The 22,017-nt window shown below is 39.5% G+C and overlaps 1 protein-coding gene across 5 annotated transcripts in view; it reads left to right on the forward strand.

The window, feature by feature from the left end:
• Window positions 1-22,017, forward strand: part of LOC117329257 (serine/threonine-protein kinase DCLK1-like) — a 65,805-nt gene that overhangs the window by 25,681 nt on the left and 18,107 nt on the right. For 4 of the 5 annotated variants that reach the window (XM_033887116.1, XM_033887114.1, XM_033887118.1 and 1 more), the window contains exons 3-6: window positions 6,538-6,634; window positions 10,928-10,954; window positions 20,134-20,256; window positions 21,898-21,995. In XM_033887116.1, the coding sequence (XP_033743007.1) occupies window positions 6,538-6,634; window positions 10,928-10,954; window positions 20,134-20,256; window positions 21,898-21,995 (345 nt within the window). The remainder of the gene's footprint in view (window positions 1-6,537; window positions 6,635-10,927; window positions 10,955-20,133; window positions 20,257-21,897; window positions 21,996-22,017) is intronic. The other variant, XM_033887115.1, reaches the window with a different exon arrangement.

The following is a 22,017-nucleotide window of genomic DNA, read 5'->3' on the forward strand; positions in this document are numbered from 1 at the left end:
CTTCAGAGAGCATGCTGACAGACCGCTCTCGTCGTTCCTCGATGTATACGAGAATCGGACATGCAATACATTTTAGTCATTATCTGGCGTCTACGTTCAATGAAAGTGAGCTTGGTCAACTATCTGACAATTTTTTGTTTGATTTATTCTTCTCTTCCTCAACTCTTACTGAATTCAGCACAGATCTAATCTCCTCATTTCTCAGTGACTTGTAGTTTGGTCACGTGTCCCACATTAAATAGAGTTATGGCCCTTTGTTTTTTTTTTTTAGTTATAATGGGGGTTTGTTTTGTAAAGTTGTCAATGTATACTTTATACCTGTGTTCAATTACTACTGCTTTTACTGATTTTATGAGGTATGGATATCTATCTAGACGTAAGAAGGGATATTTTTTTTTATTAAATATACATTTATTTATTATAAAAACTTGGTTCACCAGCGAATAGTTCTATCTGTAAATAAATCTGAAAATGTATAATTATATTATTTATAACATTTTACATAAAAATGATAACTGTTAGATAAGATATGATTATTATGTGTATAGCAAATGACATCTAAAAGAGCCCAGTCATAATAATTTAAGATTGGCACATGCTAGGTATGTCTAAACTGGTAGGTTAGATATCTAGGTATATATGTATATCATGGATGTGAAAGGCTAAGTAGGATTTAACCATTGAGGCAATTAAAGTGTGTATTGTAGTGCTTTCAATAATAAAACAGATCATGTAAATAGTGTTGACTCCACGAGATTACGGACTCTAATTCACCTTGTACTATCGCCTCCAAAAATGTCTGTATTGAGTAAAAGACAGATTTCAATCAATTCTATATTACAAATGATAAATTGACATTTAAAAATCCATTTAAATGAAAATCTATTTAAGTACAAATTTTGCATTGGATTCAATATTGAGATTGGGTGTCATTTAACAAAATCAATCAAGCAATCTATTTGTGTATGGTAGGCTGATTTTTATATTGGTTGACAGTAATGTATATATGTATTTGACAGGTTAGAGTAGGTGGGCATTTAAATGTTTTGTTTACTTAGTCTGACATATATAAACAAATAGAAAGTTTTACTTCCTCTCGCACCAACCCTAGCAACACCAAACAACATTACAGGATCCATGGAGGGCAGCAAGGCAGGGATGGTGATGGGGAGGTGTGGTGGGGAGAGGGGGGATTGAGGGAGAGGGGCAGGGTGTTGAGGGGCCGAGAGGGGGTTTGTGAGGGGAGGGTGAGGGTGTCAGTGCGTGAGTGGCGAGAGGGGTGGTTGTGAGGGAGTGAGAGGAGGGGAGAGGGGAATAGGGGGGTAATGTAAGGGGAGAGGGGAGTGGGGGGTAATGTAAGGGGAGAGGGGAGTGGGGGAGGGGGTAATGTAAGGGGAGAGGGGAGTGGGGGAGGGGTGGTAATGGGTTAATGTAAGGGGTGAGAGGGAGTGGGTAATGGTGGTCAAATGTAAGGGACTGGAGGGGAGTGGGGTATATGTATATGGGAGAGGGGAGTGGGGTAATGTAAGGGGAGAGGGGAGAGTGGGGGGGGTAATGTAAGGGGAGAGGGGAGTGGGGTAATGTAAGGGGAGAGGGGAGTGGGGGGTAATGTAAGGGGAGAGGGGAGTGGGGGGTTAAGAAAAAAGGGAGGGGGGGGGGGGGGATGAAGGGGAGAGGGGGTGGGGGGGGGGGTGGAAGTGGGGAGGGGGGGGGGGGTTTAAGGGGGAGAGAGGGGTAAAGGGGGAGGGGGGGGGGGGGGGGGAAAGGGGGGAGGGGGGGGGGGAAAAGGGGGGGGGGGGGGGGAAGAAGGGGGGGGGGGGGGGGGAAGTAGGGGGGGAGGGGGAAGGGGGGGGGGGGGGGAAAAAAAGGGGGGGGGGGGGTTTTAAAGGGGGGGGGGGTTGGGGGGGAATTTAAGGGGGAGGGGGGGGGGGGGGATTTTGGGGAAAAAAAATTTTGGGGGGGGGGGGGGGGGTTTTTTTTTTTGGGGGGGGGGGTGGGGGGGGTGTGGGGAGGGGGGTGGGGGGTTGTGGGGGAGGGGGGTGGGGTTTTGGGGGGGGGGGGGGGGGGGGGTTTGGGGGAGGGAGGAGGGGGGGTTGTGGGGGGGGGGGGGGGGGGGGGGGGGGGGGAGGGGGGGGGGGGGGGTTAGGGGGGGGGAGGGGGGGAGAGGGGTTTGGGGGGAGAGGGGATCTTGAGGGGAGGGGGGGAGGGGAGGGGGGGGGGGAAGGGGGGGGGGGGGTGGGGGGGGGGTTTTGGGAGAGGGGAGGGGGTTGGGGGGGAAAGAGGGGGTGTGGAGGGTGGGAAAGGAGGGGAGGTGAGGGAAAAGGAGTTGGTGGAGGAGAGGAGAATGTTAGGGGAGAGGAGGTGCCGAGGGAGGGGTGTTTGAGGGGGCATCCCTCCATAAATCAATATAATGTTCAGTTAACACCTATGGTGGTTGAGATGGGAGGGGAGGGGGAGGGGGAGGGGGAGGGGGAGGGGGTGCTGTTGTGAGGTAATTGAAGGGGGACCTCTCCATTCAGACGGCCCTACATAAATCAATGTTAAGCTCTATCACCACTATCTTATCTCTTTAAGCTAATTCTACACTCTACATTACATAAACATTTGGAGAGTAATGCTAATTACATTGTATATGATTGTAATTTATGGTTTTTCTTTTACCATTTTTTCTATTTCTACCATTTTTTCAAGCATGCAGGAAGGTCATTGATACAAGCCCCTATCTATTCCTTTACCCTGACATCCCTGCAAAAATTAAAACTTCCTGAGTTGCTGAAATTTTCATAAACCCCTTATTGAATGAACAATAATAGAACTAGTTCCCTTGCCATGCTAACACCTGACCATCTGTACCTGCCTGTTAGAATAGCCATTGGAAATATGATATAGGGAAAAAGTATGTGCATGTACTGTAGGGAATTGATTGTGTTTGGTTATCTATGACAATATCCATTGTTACATGTTACAAACCATCTGTTCTATTTCACCTGATCAGACACAATATGACTAATATGATATGAAAATATTCCAGAAATACATTATGGCCATAAAATCTTGCACAATACATTTCTATGGGAAACTAATTACACTGTAATTGTTTGGCCTTCACAGGGATTTGGCATGAATTCCTGACCCACAGTACTGTCTATATATATGTATTATAGTATTAATGGACTCTTGGCTGAGAAGTCCCTGTGATTTGTAGTACCTCCAAAAGTAATACACATTATTCATGTTCTATATAGGAGATCTCAGATTTCACATCTCAAAGAGAGATTTTTCACACTTTTGTGTTCTCTGTGTTAAAAACCATTTTTTACAGAATATGTGTTTGTTCTCTTTGTGACACAGTTTTGGTAAATATCTAAATATGAATTGACCCACTTTTTCATCGGGGTAGCTGATATAATAATGATGGCATTTTGTATCAAAGATCTGGATATATTTCTGATGACCTTCCATGATCCTGTTACAAAAATGAACTCCCATTGTGGTCTATAAATATCTGGCAGCTGACACGTAAAAAATGTCACGGTCCTATATATCATTGGTACCAGTATATATGACTGATACCATTTTCTGTACAAATGACCATTACACTAAATAAATGATCAATAAACCTTTTTATGAAATGACTCTGATAATGTCATAATGATAGCAGACTCTGAATGGTACATCACCACATCAGATCTACCTAATACTGTATTTATCTTAAAATAAACCCCTGCCCACTTACAAACCCCTGCTCACAAATACATTTATATTTAAGCCCCTGCCAACAAAAAAGCCTCCTTCGTTTTTGTAGATAATGAGTTTAAAAATAGTAAGCTAAAAGCGGTTCATAAATAAGTCCTCTCCAAACTTTAATGCTGAACTTTACCATTAGTGGAGGGGCTTATTTGAGGATAAATACAGCATTATACTTTTACACCAGAGACGGGGATAATTTGAGGAGAAATACGGTAAAACTGCCTCATTAAACCTATGATGGGTAATAAGCCCACCTATGTCTACTGCAGTTCAGTAAAATACAAAAATGTACTAACATATGATGTTTGTTGTCATGCAATATGCCTGTACCCAAAGTTTTTGGTGTTGACACCCTGGGCTATTTACAGAATATATACAGCAGTGTTTTGGTGTTGATGCCCTTGGCTATTTACAGGATAGATACGACAGTGTTTTGGTGTTGACACCCTGGGCTATTTATATGATAGACACGGCAGTGTTTTAGTGTTGATGACCTGAGCTATTTACAGGATAGATATGGCAGTGTTTTGGTGTTGATGACCTGGGCTATTTATAAGATAGATACCGCAGTGTTTTGGTGTTGATGCCCATGGCTATTTACAGGATAGATACGGCAGTGTTTTGGTGTTGACACCCTGGACTATTTACAAGATAGATACCGCAGTGTTTTGGTGTTGATGCCCTGGGCTATTTACAGAATAGATACAGCAGTGTTTTGGTGTTGATGACCTGGGCTATTTACAGGATAGATACAGCAGTGTTTTGGTGTTGATGCCCTGGGCTATTTACAGAATAGATACAGCAGTGTTTTTGGTGTTGATGACCTGGGCTATATACAGGATAGATACAGCAGTGTTTTGGTGTTGATGCCCTGGGCTATTTACAGAATAGATACAGCAGTGTTTTGGTGTTGATGACCTGGGCTATTTACAGGATAGATACAGCAGTGTTTTGGTGTTGATGCCCTGGGCTATTTACAGAATAGATACAGCAGTGTTTTGGTGTTGATGACCTGGGCTATTTACAGGATAGATACAGCAGTGTTTTGGTGTTGATGCCCTGGGCTATTTACAGAATAGATACAGCAGTGTTTTGGTGTTGATGACCTGGGCTATTTACAAGATAGATACCGCAGTGTTTTGGTGTTGATGCCCTGGGCTATTTACAGAATAGATACAGCAGTGTTTTGGTGTTGATGACCTGGGCTATTTACAGGATAGATACCGCAGTGTTTTGGTGTTGATGCCCTGGGCTATTTACAGAATAGATACAGCAGTGTTTTGGTGTTGATGACCTGGGCTATATACAGGATAGATACAGCAGTGTTTTGGTGTTGATGCCCTGGACTATTTACAGAATAGATACAGCAGTGTTTTGGTGTTGATGACCTGGGCTATTTACAGGATAGATACAGCAGTGTTTTGGTGTTGATGCCCTGGGCTATTTACAGAATAGATACAGCAGTGTTTTGGTGTTGATGACCTGGGCTATTTACAGGATAGATACAGCAGTGTTTTGGTGTTGATGCCCTGGGCTATTTACAGAATAGATACAGCAGTGTTTTGGTGTTGATGACCTGGGCTATTTACAGGATAGATACAGCAGTGTTTTGGTGTTGATGCCCTGGGCTATTTACAGAATAGATACGGCAGTGTTTTGGTGTTGATGCCCTGGGCTATTTACAGGATAGATACGTCAGTGTTTTGGTGTTGATGACCTGGGCTATTTACAGGATAGATACGGCAGTGTTTTGGTGTTGATGCCCTGGGCTATTTACAGGATAGACACGGCAGTGTTTTGGTGTTGATGCCCTGGGCTATTTACAGGATAGACACGGCAGTGTTTTGGTGTTGATGCCCTGGGCTATTTACAGGATAGACACGGCAGTGTTTTGGTGTTGATGACCTGGGCTATTTACAGGATAGACACGGCAGTGTTTTGGTGTTGATGACCTGGGCTATTTACAGAATAGACACGGCAGTGTTTTGGTGTTGATGACCTGGGCTATTTACAGAATAGATACGGCAGTGTTTTGGTGTTGATGCCCTGGGCTATTTACAGGATAGACACTGCAGTGTTTTGGTGTTGATGCCCTGGGCTATTTACAGGATAGACACGGCAGTGTTTTGGTGTTGATGACCTGGGCTATTTACAGGATAGATACGTCAGTGTTTTGGTGTTGATGACCTGGGCTATTTACAGGATAGATACGGCAGTGTTTTGGTGTTGATGCCCTGGGCTATTTACAGGATAGACACGGCAGTGTTTTGGTGTTGATGACCTGGGCTATTTACAGGATAGACACGGCAGTGTTTTGGTGTTGATGACCTGGGCTATTTACAGGATATATACGGCAGTGTTTTGGTGTTGATGCCCTGGGCTATTTACAGGATAGATACGGCAGTGTTTTGGTGTTGATGCCCTGGGCTATTTACAGGATAGACACTGCAGTGTTTTGGTGTTGATGCCCTGGGCTATTTACAGAATAGATACAGCAGTGTTTTGGTGTTGATGCCCTGGGCTATTTACAGGATGGTTTTGGCAGTGTTTTTGTTATCACTTGTTTTTGATGTCCAATGTTAAAACTGTCACACATTGATCAGTTTAGTGTATTATTAGTTTTGGTTGTTATTATAAAACAAATATATTACAATTACTGATGTTCAATTGTATGACTCTTTATATATAAAAGTCAATTGATATTATTATGACTAGCATTACCTGGCTAACTTTGTACTTTCTGATGTTATTTAATGCTAATCTGTTATAATTTCTTATATTTTCTAGGTTACAAACCTCTACGACTTCTTCCAGGATGATTCTGTGTTCATAGCCTATGGTCCAGAAAGGTTCTCTGCAGATGACTTTGACCTTGATGATAATGGTAAACTAAACAATATCTACTTCAAATTTGATTTAGATTTCAGTCAATACAAAATGTATATAAAAAAAACTCACTTGCACATGTAATTTTATGTATATATCTCTGTAATGCTTATATCACATGGGATTGTGAACCAGAAATCAATTATATCTTCAAAAAAAAACAACCTGATTTAACGGGTGATCACCCAAATCTGTTTAGTCAGCGAGATAACATTACGAGAATCACATATTACATTGGCCTATGCTGCTCTCGAAAGATGCTAGCTACTCGTTTTCCTACCGACATGGCATTTGAAGAATTTCTCTTAAGCTCAAATGGTAGATACTCAGGCTAGTCAACAAGACAAGCAGGGCTCATGCTCCTTCGTGAGACAGAAAAAAGGGTTCAGGGCTCAACCCCTTGTTGAGACAGAAAAAAAGGGTTCAAGGCTCAAACCCTTTCGGAGACAGAAAAATCTAATCCAGGGCTCGAACCCTAGCAGGGAGAGAAAACATATTGACTTTTAGCTATTAGGTACACTTGTGACCAGACAAAATCCTTCCCATTCCTTTGTAGCTCAGTATAAAAACCATCCATGCTATCTTATTGTTCTATGATAAGCTCGCCTCCAACATAAAGTCAGAGATTAGTTGTTTGTCCCTTGGGCTTAATATGCAGGTTAAAGATGGCAGTAATTTCACTGCAGAAGCTGTGCTGGTGTTATCTTGCATCATGAAGTACATCACCTAAGACTTCTGAGAGAAACATGCTGTTCTTAGTGGGCAATGTGGTGTTAGCATGTTACTGAAGGGGATGGTTGACCGTTATTGTCTATCTGACCAATACTGTACAGTATGTTACTGAAAGGGATGGTTGGCTGTCATTGTCTATCTGACCAATACTGTACAGTATGTTACTGAAGGGGATGGTTGCTGTTATTGTCTATATGACCAATACTGTACAGTATACTACTGAAGGGGATGGTTGACCGTTATTGTCTATCTGACCAATACTGTACAGTATGTTACTGAAGGGGATGGTTGATCGTTGTCTATCTGACCAATACTGTACAGTATGTTACTGAAGGGGATGGTTGCTGTTATTGTCTATATGACCAATACTGTACAGTATACTACTGAAGGGGATGGTTGGCTGTCATTGTCTATCTGACCAATACTGTACAGTATGTTACTGAAGGGGATGGTTGGCTGTCATTGTCTATCTGACCAATACTGTACAGTATGTTACTGAAGGGGATGGTTGCTGTTATTGTCTATATGACCAATACTGTACAGTATGTTACTGAAGGGGATGGTTGATCGTAATTGTCTATCTGACCAATACTGTACTGTATGTTACTGAAGGGGATGGTTGATCGTTGTCTATCTGACCAATACTGTACAGTATGTTACTGAAGGGGATGGTTGATCGTTGTCTATCTGACCAATACTGTACAGTATGTTACTGAAGGGGATGGTTGATCGTTGTCTATCTGACCAATACTGTACAGTATGTTACTGAAGGGGATGGTTGATCGTTGTCTATCTGACCAATACTGTACAGTATGTTACTGAAGGGGATGGTTGATCGTTATTGTCTATCTGACCAAGTTTAATAGCAGCACAGGGGCTTGACACTTTGCTATGATCCAGAATGAAATATTTAACTCTATGCCAGGTATGACCCCAGATCAATTATTATTGACAAAATGAAGAGGTACTTTATAATGTTGTTTTACTGAAATGTTCTCAGGAACATTGACATGACATCTCTCCGGTCCATTATACTGACACCGAGAATGTTTTGTCACAGACACATTGACATGACATCACTCTGGTTCCATTATACTGACACGAGAATGTCTTGTCCCAGACACATTGACATGACATCACTCTGGTCCATTATACTGACACTGGAATGTCTTGTCCCAGACACATTGACATGACATCTCTCTGGTCCATTATACCGACATCGGGAATGTCTTGTCCCAGACACATTGACATGACATCTCTCCGGTCCATTATACTGTCACAGGAATGTCTTGTCACAGACACATTGACATGACATCTCTCTGGTCCATTATACCGACACCAGAATGTCTTGTCACAGACACATTGACATGACATCTCTCTGGTCCATTATACAGACACCAGAATGTCTTGTCCCAGACACATTGACATGACATCACTCCGGTCCATTATACTGACACTGGAATGTCTTGTCCCAGACACATTGACATGACATCACTCTGGTCCATTATACTGACACCGGAATGTCTTGTCACAGACACATTGACATGACATCTCTCCGGTCCATTATACCGACATCGGGATGTCTAAAGGCAGACACATTGACATGACATCTCTCTGGTCCATTATACTGACACCGGAATGTCTAAAGTCCCAGACACATTGACATGACATCTCTCTGGTCCATTATACTGACACCAGAATGTCTTGTCCCAGACACATTGACATGACATCTCTCTGGTCCATTATACCGACACCGGAATGTCTTGTCACAGACACATTGACATGACATCTCTCTGGTCCATTATACTGACACCGGAATGTCTTGTCACAGACACATTGACATGACATCACTCTGGTCCATTATACTGACACCAGAATGTCTTGTCACAGACACATTGACATGACATCACTCTGGTCCATTATACAGACACCAGAATGTCTTGTCACAGACACATTGACATGACATCTACTCTGGTCCATTATACAGACACCAGAATGTCTTGTCCCAGACACATTGACATGACATCACTCTGGTCCATTATACAGACACCAGAATGTCTTGTCACAGACACATTGACATGACATCACTCTGGTCCATTATACCGACACCAGAATGTCTTGTCCCAGACACATTGACATGACATCACTCTGGTCCATTATACCGACACCAGGAATGTCTTGTCCCAGACACATTGACATGACATCACTCTGGTCCATTATACAGACACCGGAATGTCTTGTCACAGACACATTGACATGACATCACTCTGGTCCATTATACAGACACCAGAATGTCTTGTCCCAGACACATTGACATGACATCACTCTGGTCCATTATACAGACACCAGAATGTCTTGTCCCAGACACATTGACATGACATCACTCTGGTCCATTATACCGACACCAGAATGTCTTGTCCCAGACACATTGACATGACATCTCTCTGGTCCATTATACAGACACCAGAATGTCTTGTCCCAGACACATTGACATGACATCACTCCAGTCCATTATACCGACACCGGAATGTCTAGTCGCAGACACATTGACATGACATCACTCTGGTCCATTATACAGACACCAGAATGTCTTGTCACAGACACGTTGACATGACATCTCTCTGGTCCATTATACTGACACCGGAATGTCTTGTCCCAGACACATTGACATGACATCTCTCTGGTCCATTATACTGACACCGGAATGTCCCTCCAGGACAAAGTCAATACAAGATGTCCTGATGTGTGTTCAGAGTCTGAACCTCTGTGTGCTAGTGAGAATTGGATTTGAATGTCAGCATCTTGGCCAATTATTTTGGACCTGAAAACAATTGTCTTAAAATGATTCTCTATAAAACTTTATTGTTGATGTAGCAGCTCATGGTCATGTGTTCAGATTAGATATAAATTTTCTGGTTCACAATCGCCTTGCCTAGTACAACACTTTCAATGTTATATTTTGTTGATATTCTTTTTATATGTAGATCATTTTGTAGTATACATGTAGCTTAAAAATCTCTTTTACATATATTAGTAGCCTACATGGTACCAACCTCTAGAAATTAAACTCCAGGAAAATGTTCTCATAACAAAGGTGAAATATATTTTAGTAGAAACTTATTTTAGGGTTTTCTGTGCTAGAAGTCTTGCACTAAATCATGATTGCACTAATATGCTTCTCTGTATACTATTTCTACATAATTTGGCATTCCAATTCATCAATGTGTTCTGTCAAAATTCAGAAATACACAAAAATTTGAGTTAATTCACTGTATTAGGATTTGTGAAAATAAATTTTTCATTTTTACTTCAGTATTATACATGGATACTCTTATGACAAGGTTTGACTAAATTTAAAATATATACCGGTATTGTTTGCACAATGTTACTATTAGCCAATACCCATAGAGAATATAGCCAGTCGCCTATGTTTTCTCTGGTCCCAACATCAGAGGTTTGGCATTGTCACACAGAGTCAATGTTTGATATGAGTTGAGAAACTTGAACTTGAGAAAATGTCGTAAGATTTTTTATTTCTTTATTTGTGAAAATTTTACAGGGAAGAAATCGCTCCAGAAAAAAGAAGGTATCCTGTATGATTTAATTATAACTGGCTAACTTTGTGTATTCCTAACACATAACAATAACATTGAGGTGTAGTGATAGGTACAATCTAGGCCTGTCAGATATACGACAAGTTAACTGAACTGTCTTCACCTTGTGTACTTGTTTAAGAGTTGGAGAATGCAGATGAAAAAGTTCAATATTTAAAAAAAAAAATCATCAATACCTATATTATTGCTCTTGTATTTCATGGTATGATAGAACTTCTTCATCTGATAGACACTTTTTGTTTAAATCCATTCAGTTCTGTAAAATTGTTACCTTTAAAAGCATCACGTTATGTTCAGAACGTGACCTGTTACCAGACTGTTTAGATTACCACTGAAATAGAGAGGTTTTTGGAGAAGGAATAATCTAATTCCATTTAATAAGATTACTGCCAGCCTTGGTGAATTTACCTGTACATGTATTTGTTTATTTACATGTGACATGCTGTGGTTATTTGTTTGCACTTACCTTAATCTGCATGTTCAATCAACATTATCTTTAGACTAACTTGTAAAAGATACATTGTATTAACTCTAACGGAATGTCTTAACTAATTATGTTTAAACACTAACCAGTTAATTTTAAGTTTTAACCTGATATTTAATCAATATATAACTGAGGATTGAACAGTTATGATAACTATATATAACTGAGGATTGAACAGTGATGATAACTATATATAACTGAGGGTTGAACAGTGATGATAACTATATATAACTGAGGATTGAACAGTGATGGTAACTATATATAACTGAGGATTGAACAGTGATGATAACTATATATAACTGAGGGTTGAACAGTGATGATAACTATATATAACTGAGGATTGAACAGTGATGGTAACTATATATAACTGAGGATTGAACAGTGATGGTAACTATATATAACTGAGGATTGAACAGTGATGACAACTATATATAACTGAGGATTGAACAGTGATGATAACTATATATAACTGATGATTGAACAGTGATGATAATATATATAACTGATGATTGAACAGTTATGATAACTATATATAACTGAGGATTGAACAGTGATGATAACTATATATAACTGAGGATTGAACAGTTATGATAACTATATATAACTGAGGATTGAACAGTTATGATAACTATATATAACTGAGGATTGAACAGTGATGATAACTATATACAACTGAGGATTGAACAGTGATGATAACTATATACAACTGAGGATTGAACAGTGATGATAACTATATATAACTGAGGATTGAACAGTGATGATAACTATATATAACTGAGAATTGAACAGTGATGATAACTATATATAACTGAGGATTGAACAGTGATGGTAACTATATATAACTGAGGATTGAACAGTTATGATAACTATATATAACTGAGGATTGAACAGTGATGATAACTATATATAACTGAGAATTGAACAGTGATGATAACTATATATAACTGAGGATTGAACAGTTATGATAACTATATATAACTGAGGATTGAACAGTGATGGTAACTATATATAACTGAGGATTGAACAGTGATGGTAACTATATATAACTGAGGATTGAACAGTTATGATAACTATATATAACTGAGGATTGAACAGTGATGATAACTATATATAACTGAGAATTGAACAGTGATGATAACTATATATAACTGAGGATTGAACAGTGATGGTAACTATATATAACTGAGGATTGAACAGTGATGATAACTATATATAACTGAGGATTGAACAGTGATGATAACTATATATAACTGAGGATTGAACAGTGATGATAACTATATATAACTGAGGATTGAACAGTGATGACAACTATATATAACTGAGGATTGAACAGTTATGATAACTATATATAACTGAGGATTGAACAGTTATGATAACTCTATACAACAACAACTTACTATACAGGCAGTTTTAACTTGTTTTAAAGATGTATGTTTAAGGAGATGTTTATGGAAGAAGTGGTTAATTAAACTGTGCTAGCAGCTAACAAAGTGAAGCAAAGTGTGTCTGTAAATTAGTTTTACGTGAAACAACTCCAGGCAAATTCCATGATGTAGTAGTTTTCCTTTTCTAAAGAAAAAAGGTTAATTCTGACAAGTATGGGAAGGTCAGTTGGTCATTTTTGGCAGACAAATTGGCTGATGGCCGATTGACCCGTAGGACTGATCAGTGGTCAGTAAATGTGGTCAGTTTGAATGGAACAGTAAGACAATGTGACCACTGATTACAAGATATGAGGACACACAATGTCATTACGTAGACGAGGCATTATTATGGTAAATTGTATATTGTCAACCATAACCTTGTTTTTCAAAAGTCAATACAGCACAAATCCTTTGGGGAGGGGTTGTTAAATTTTACCAGTCCAGGTAAATTTTGTACACCAATAATTAGGCTGTTATGGAAATTTGGTGAAAAAATCTGAAGGTCATCAAAATGTTTAAAATGCAGTAGTTAATTTTACCTCACTGTTTTTAATGAAGGTAATTAACGTGTTTGTAACTGCATTCCTAGCTAGTTGTTTGGAACTCAACGATAACCAAATCCTTTTTATAATATTGTTTTAGTAATATTTCTCAAGAGATTTATTTTTGTGTTACTAATTGAGAATAATTATGCAACATCAATATTATATCCTTATAATAAAGGACTGAGATCAGATAAAACTTCTTATCATTATAATACATGTATATGATACTAATTTTCAATATCTGACACCTCTCTACACTTCGAAATAAGTTTAGGTTCAACATTCTTTAAAAAAAATTATGTTTTCAGCCCTTTTTCTGAGGGCTTTTTGGTGCCGTTAATTGGCCCCATTCCCAATTGAAATTATTTCATATTTAAGCCAAATTCCCAAAATTTGCCATTTACTCCTGAAAAAAACTTTCCCAATTCATCAATTTTCTTCCCAAATTGAGACAAAAAGCCCCTTCCCAAACCAGTGAGAAAAAGCCCTGATTTTACTGCCTAATCAAGCAGATGGAAATAGTTCCAACATCCACTCAATTTTATCCTGTCAGAGGAGGCTTCAAGTAAAAAAACAATTGCTTGTCATTCCATTGTTTGTTTTATTAAGCCTTTGTAGTGCCATGAGTCAGAGAGTATATTGGTAAGCCTAAGCGCCTACTCTCACTCCAGTGGTGTTACTTCCTCTACATGCTTGTGAAGCTGCGACACAGTATACCTACACACAAGGTTCTGACTCATATGGCTCTCTCGAGGACCCCTTGTCTTCCTGGAAACTCCTTGTCTCCTATCTCATTCTAATATTTACATACTATACAGTCATGTCAACTGATGAGATGGGCGATGAAACATGTCATCAAGTCAGGGAGGGATGACCTCTTTAAACTTGTAATATACATTTATGTGTCATGTCCATTTGTCACAGATAGCCATATAGCTAGACTTGTAATTAGCAACCCTTTGGTGCCCAAATCAACATAATCTGATCTTTTCATGCTTTTGACAATTATTAGTAAGATTGGATGTATAATCCCTTAAAATAGTGTTTCATTACATTGTCCTGACATGTATATATACTTAAACATTGTTTTGATGACGTCCTCATGAGGGAGAGCCACGCTAATCACCACGACACCATTACAAACCCACTATTGTGATATGGTCTTGTCACCGTGACAAGGCTACATGTACCGTATTACCATAATAACCTAGTATTGAAGCCAAACAGCTTAGGGACTCTTCTCAAGGTTGTAACTTGCTAAAGCAACCATCATGATCATGACATCTTGTTTTTCCACTTTAGAGTTGGAAGATGATCAAGTTTAATACACAGGGACTCATTTACAAAGTAACAGCATAAAATCAGGTCCCTGTGGTGTAAACATTTACAGCCAGGTCCCTGTGGTGTAAATAGTTACATCCTGGTCCCTGTGGTGTAAATAGTTACATCCTGGTCCCTGTGGTGTAAATAGTTACATCCAGGTCCCTGTGGTGTAAACAGTTACATCCTGGTCCCTGTGGTGTAAACAGTTACATCCTGGTCCCTGTGGTGTAAATAGTTACATCCTGGTCCCTGTGGTGTAAACATTTACAGCCAGGTCCCTGTGGTGTAAATAGTTACATCCTGGTCCCTGTGGTGTAAATAGTTACATCCTGGTCCCTGTGGTGTAAATAGTTACAGCCAGGTCATTGTGGTGTAAATAGTTACACCCAGGTCCCTGTGGTGTAAATAGTTACATCCTGGTCCCTGTGGTGTAAACAGTTACAGCCAGGTCCCTGTGGGGTAAACAGTTACAGCCAGGTCCCTGTGGGGTAAATAGTTACACCCAGGTCCCTGTGGTGTAAATAGTTACATCCTGGTCCCTGTGGTGTAAATAGTTACATCCTGGTCCCTGTGGTGTAAACAGTTACATCCTGGTCCCTGTGGTGTAAACAGTTACATCCAGGTCCCTGTGGGGTAAACAGTTACATCCTGGTCCCTGTGGTGTAAATAGTTACACCCAGGTCCCTGTGGTGTAAACATTTACAGCCAGGTCCCTGTGGGGTAAACAGTTACAGCCAGGTCCCTGTGGGGTAAACAGTTACAGCCAGGTCCCTGTGGTGTAAACAGTTACATCCTGGTCCCTGTGGGGTAAACAGTTACAGCCAGGTCCTTGTGGTGTAAATAGTTACACCCAGGTCCCTGTGGGGTAAACAGTTACACCCAGGTCCCTGTGGTGTAAACAGTTACATCCTGGTCCTTGTGGTGTAAATAGTTACATCCTGGTTCCTGTGGTGTAAACATTTACATCCTGGTCCTTGTGGTGTAAATAGTTACATCCTGGTTCCTGTGGTGTAAATAGTTACATCCTGGTCCCTGTGGTGTAAATAGTTACATCCTGGTCCCTGTGGTGTAAATAGTTACACCCAGGTCCCTGTGGTGTAAACAGTTACAGCCAGGTCCCTGTGGTGTAAATAGTTACATCCTGGTCCCTGTAGTGTAAATAGTTACACCCAGGTCCCTGTGGTGTAAATAGTTACATCCTGGTCCCTGTGGTGTAAACAGTTACAGCCAGGTCCCTGTGGTGTAAACAGTTACATCCTGGTCCCTGTGGTGTAAACAGTTACATCCTGGTCCCTGTGGTGTAAACAGTTACAGCCAGGTCCCTGTGGTGTAAACAGTTACATCCTGGTCCCTGTGGTGTAAATAGTTACATCCTGGTCCCTGTGGTGTAAACAGTTACACTCAGGTCCCTGTGGTATAAATAGTTACACCCAGGTTCCTGGGGTGTAAATAGGCAATCATCTAATAATGGTGTAAACTGCATGTTTTACTTTTACTATATTATAATGTGTAATTTTCATTGTCACCTGTTCAAAAAGATTACTAAGGGATACATTTTCAGCCATCTTCCCACACAAACATTTCCATGTGATTACTTGAGTTCCAGAGGCAGCTGAAACACACCCGGTTTGTTATTGTTAGTACTTGCTTGGGATTGCTTTTTATGCCTGAAGGTCAAAGGTCAAGGTCACTGTTACGATAAATTGAAAATTACTTTCTAAGAATACAACTTGAGTTTCTTAAGATCAATCTAACTTAAACTTTACCCAGTAATTCATTAAGTTCTTGCTTGTGTTTTTTTTCTAGTCTGAAGGTTGAAGGCCAGAATAGCTTTCACTTTAGATACAAAAAATTGTTTCTGAACAATAAATTTTGATTTTTGTTGTTGATGGGTACTGATTAACATCCATGATACAGAGGCTATATGTCTGTTGTCCCTTAGGGGTTTACATTCTCTGACTGAATATTAAAGGTGTGTAAGATTGATTAGCAAAATAGATGTTGTGGATGCTATACAATATTGACACGGCATTGATCTGGACTTGTAACTGATAACATATTCCTGAGCAGAGACAGTATTGGGGAGGCCCAATATTTACTCTTATGATAAGGAGACTTGTTCCATACTCCCAGGCCTTGGGCAATTCTTTGTTAGATAACTAGCTTTTTTTTTACAAACTTATTGATTACACTGCCAAGCAATATGAAGATATAACTGATGTAGTTGAGATATTGGCTGAATCATGGCTGCCTTCAAACAGCAACAGTTCTATTTGGATTTTTTACAGCTTTCTGCATATCCATAATGAATCTGAAATGGTCTTAATGACAGCTGCAATCCGGTTGTGATTTTTTTTTATTTCCCTAGTGTTTGAAATTCTCCAAACAGAATGAAATTTGTTTTGACATAAAAAATGATTTCCTCATATTCAAATTTCTTCTGCTAACTGATCCTAATGATTCCTTAAGCACAGGATGTTGTCGTGTAATGCCACTGGATATGAAGCTCTGCAACACTAATGGTTTAAGTGACATTATATTTCCTGAAACATTTCTGAACCGCTGAATAAATCAGGAAAACTCTGACATACAATCCCCTGGGGGACCTAAAATGGTGGTAGAAGGGGACACTAATTAGATATTTAAGGAAGGCTTCATATCAATTTTCATCTAATGAAATGTTATTACTAACCTCATTTTCAGCTGAATTTAATATCAATATTTCCAGAGTGGAATAAATATGCAGTTGATTAATTTTGTTTAGAATTGTCTTATATTGTACAAAAAATAATATGGTAATAAAAATATACAATGTATAGTGAATTAATAGATAGGATATTTGGAATGAGAACATATGACCTTGTGAAATGTTGACTTTTGACAGTGTGACCTTGTGGAATGTTGACTTTTGACAGTGTGACCTTTTGGAATGTTGACCTACCTTGTATGAATGTGTGACCTTGTTGAATGTTGGCCTTTGTGGGTGTGACCTCGTGGAATGTTAACCTATGAGAGTGTGACCTTGTGGAACGTTGACATATATGAGAGTGTGACCTTGTGTAATGTTTGCCTATAAGAGTGTGACCTTGTGGAACATTGACCTATGAGAGTGTGACTTTGTGGAACATTGACCTATGAGGGTTTGACCTTTTTGAATGTTGACCTATGAGAGTGTGACCTTGTGGGACATTGGTGACCTATGAGAGTGTGACCTTGTGGGACATTGACCTTTTGGAATGTTGACCTTTGAGAGTATGACTTTGTGGAATGTTGACCTTTGAGAGAATGACCTTGTAGAATGTTGACCTATGAGAAGCAGACTTTAGTGTATTTTATAGCAAGAATTTATCAATTATTTGACCATATATACAGTTTGACCTCAAGTAAGATTGCTTAAAATGAAGGCTTTTTCAAAAACATTATAAATTTTTATTAACTTTCCAAAAAATATTTACTGTTATGGGGCCAGTTATATTGCACCAGCAAAACTTAAATTTCAATAATAACTGTAGGTCAGGAAGGACGTTTGGTAGATGCCATCTGTCTACAACAGTAAACATGAACTTGTCAAACAGAAATTGCTATTGTTTGAAATGCATCATGAATTTCCAAGGAAATTACTTCAGAAACTCGACTTTCTGTTTTATGATGGTTTCATACATACAGTATGTTAGCTGAAGAGTATGTTAGCCGAGGAGTATGTTAGTTGAGGAGTATGTTAGCCGAGGAGTATGTTAGCCGAGGAGTATGTTGGCTGAGGAGTATGTTAGCTGAGGAGTGTGTTAGTTGAGGAGTGTGTTAGGTGAGTAGTTTGTTAGCTGAGGAGTTTGTTAGCTGAGGAGTTTGTTAGCCGAGGAGTTTGTCAGCTGAGGAGTATATTAGCTGAGGAGTTTGTTAGGTGAGGAGTTTGTTAGCTGAGGAGTATATTAGCTGAGGAGTATGTTAGGTGAGGAGTTTGTTAGTTGAGGAGTATTTTAGCTGAGGAGTATGTTAGCTGAGGAGTATGTTAGCCGAGGAGTATGTTAGTTGAGGAGTTTGTTAGCTGAGGAGTTTGTTAGTTGAGGAGTTTGTTAGCCGAGGAGTTTGTTAGCTGTGGAGTTTGTTAGCTGAGGAGTTTGTTAGCTGAGGAGTATGTTAGCTGAGGAGTATATTAGCTGAGGAGTATGTTAGGTGAGGAGTTTGTTGGCTGAGGAGTATGTTAGCTGAGGAGTTTGTTAGCTGAGGAGTTTGTTAGCTGAGGAGTTTGTTAGCTGAGGAGTATGTTAGCTGAGGAGTTTGTTAGTTGAGGAGTATGTTAGTTGAGGAGTATGTTAGGTGAGGAGTTTGTTAGCTGAGGAGTTTGTTAGTTGAGGAGTATGTTAGGTGAGGAGTTTGTTAGCTGAGGAGTATGTTAGGTGAGGAGTTTGTTAGCTGAGGAGTTTGTTAGCCGAGGAGTATGTTAGCCGAGGAGTGTGTTAGCTGAGGAGTGTATTAGCCGAGGAGTGTATTAGATGAGGAGTTTGTTAGCTGAGGAGTATGTTAGCCGAGGAGTGTGTTAGCCGAGGAGTATGTTAGCCGAGGAGTTTGTTAGCCGAGGAGTATGTTAGCTGAGGAGTGTGTTAGCTGAGGAGTGTATTAGCCGAGGAGTGTATTAGATGAGGAGTTTGTTAGCTGAGGAGTATGTTAGCTGAGGAGTTTGTTAGCTGAGGAGTATGTTAGCTGAGGAGTTTGTTAGCTGAGGAGTATGTTAGCTGAGGAGTATGTTAGTTGAGGAGTATGTTAGCTGAGGAGTATGTTAGCTGAGGAGTTTGTTAGCTGAGGAGTATGTTATGTGAGGAGTATGTTAGCTGAGGAGTATGTTAGCTGAGGAGTTTGTTAGCTGAGGAGTATGTTATGTGAGGAGTATGTTAGCTGAGGAGTTTGTTAGCTGAGGAGTATGTTAGCCGAGGAGTATGTTAGTTGAGGAGTGTATTAGATGAGGAGTATGTTAGCTGAGGAGTATGTTAGCTGAGGAGTATGTTAGCTGAGGAGTATGTTAGCCGAGGAGTTTGTTAGCTGAGGAATTTGTTAGCTGAGGAGTATGTTAGCTGAGGAGTTTGTTAGCTGAGGAGTTTGTTAGCTGAGGAGTATGTTAGTTGAGGAGTATGTTAGCTGAGGAGTATGTTAGCTGAGGAGTATGTTAGCTGAGGAGTATGGTAGCTGAGGAGTATGTTAGCTGAGGAGTATGTTAGCCGAGGAGTTTGTTAGCTGAGGAATTTGTTAGCTGAGGAGTATGTTAGCTGAGGAGTTTGTTAGCTGAGGAGTTTGTTAGCTGAGGAGTATGTTAGTTGAGGAGTATGTTAGCTGAGGAGTATGTTAGCTGAGGAGTAATGATAAATACTTATTCTGTGTTTCAGAAGTGAAGTTGGTGTCCCCATACAAAGCAGCGCTCTTCAAGGAGAAAAGAGTTACGCTAAGATCAGCAAAGTCGCCCAGATCATCACGCAAGCTATCACTGTCAAATAGGAGCTTAAATGAAGGTAGCAGTTCCAGAGACATTTTTATCACCTCTTGAATGTTCATGTACCCTTAAAGTTCAAAAATTATTTGTGCTTTTTTTAATTCAGAATGATAATTTATGTTTTTTTGGTGATGTTGATGCAGGTCACAGGGACATGGCACAATTCCCAACTCACAGCCCATATAAATATCTATTGATGAAATTTATGTCCTTGTGATGCAAGTTATGGTTACATTTTTTCTCAAATTAATATCAAAACAATTTCATACCCAGTGTTTTTTTTAATACTATTTCTGAATTGGTTAGCTTTGGTGCCATTTATATCTCTTGTACAATTATCACTTCATGTTTTTCCACTAAAACGTTTAACGAGTACCAATATTATCTGTACCTTCTGACAAAGATGTTAGAATGTCAAGATTTGTACATCATTTCTAATACTCACTTTTGTGAATTAAAAAGCAACAGATTCTGAGTAAGAGAGCAAAGAGTACACTATTTTGAGATTTGAGTTCTATCCCAGCATTACGTGTGGAAACTCATCAAACCCACTTCATGTGATTTAGGAACTTCTTTTAAAGGATGCAGACTTTGAGGAAATTAATGGCTTTGAATTGACACTTTTTGGGGATGAAGTAAAAGTGCTCTTACAGTGATGAGATTTTACAGTACGGATGTTGGTATTGTCTTTTCCTTCCATGGTATTTCAGATACCGGTAATAGTCTAGTGATTGTAACTACTTGTCAAGTTTCTGATTTTAGATCTAGGTATTTAATTGACATGTTTTAACAAATTCTTATCTGTATGCTAGAACAATGGAAAACAAATTTTAAAATGTGAGAGCTGTAAAAAATGTGCTCACAAATGGTAGATCATTTTATGGTTAGTGAATACATCTTTAGCTGTATCTCTTTGTATCTTGAAGCGTGGAATTGGTTTCAGATATTATCAGCCTTACTTCTGAAGAATTTTTCTGTCAAATTTGCTCATGATGCATCACTATTCGATAAAATCTCAAGATTTTGCCATCATAGCTGCGACATTTAATAATTAATGTCCCTTGCTTACCATATGTTATCAAAAGTATTTTAATTGCCTACAAACTTAATTGAATTTTAATTATTTATTATTTTGTTTGAGTACAAATTCTGCCCACATGCTTATTGAGCTCATAACATTTCCTCTGTTATGTAATATTGTCATTGTGTGCATACTGATCATTGAATTGGATTGGAACATTGACAAACATTTTAATGATGGCTTATACATTATGTTTTCTCTAGACACTCATCATAAAAGTGCATTGGTGCATCAAAGTGTAGTCCCGTGGGGTTGCATATAGGGTATTATCAAATTATAATCTAATGGGGCTCTATACAGGGAATTTATAACAAAGGTCTACAGGCATTCTAAGGTTTAATTTATCCAGATGGAAATTTGGCCACATTATTGAGACATAGTTCACATTGTAACTGGATGGATTCTAAATAGGTTTGGTTAGGAGCATCCTTGAATGGTGATATTGATTATGACTGTCTTTGCTCATATATGTATATTATATCTCTCTATTTTGTGACAGAATACCAAGAATCTCGGTCGGCCCGGAGCTTCCCACTCTCATACCGTATATGTATATCATATCTCTCTATTTTGTGACAGATTACCAAGAATCTCGGTCGGCCCGGAGCTCCCCACTCTCATCTCCCCACTCATCCCCACGCATGTCACGCAAGTCCAGTGGTCGCGTTGTCTCTGCTGTGAGTAAATCTTTAACTTACA

The sequence above is a fragment of the Pecten maximus genome, chromosome 6 (genome assembly GCF_902652985.1).
Source record: "Pecten maximus chromosome 6, xPecMax1.1, whole genome shotgun sequence".
In the NCBI taxonomy this organism is placed as follows: domain Eukaryota; kingdom Metazoa; phylum Mollusca; class Bivalvia; order Pectinida; family Pectinidae; genus Pecten; species Pecten maximus.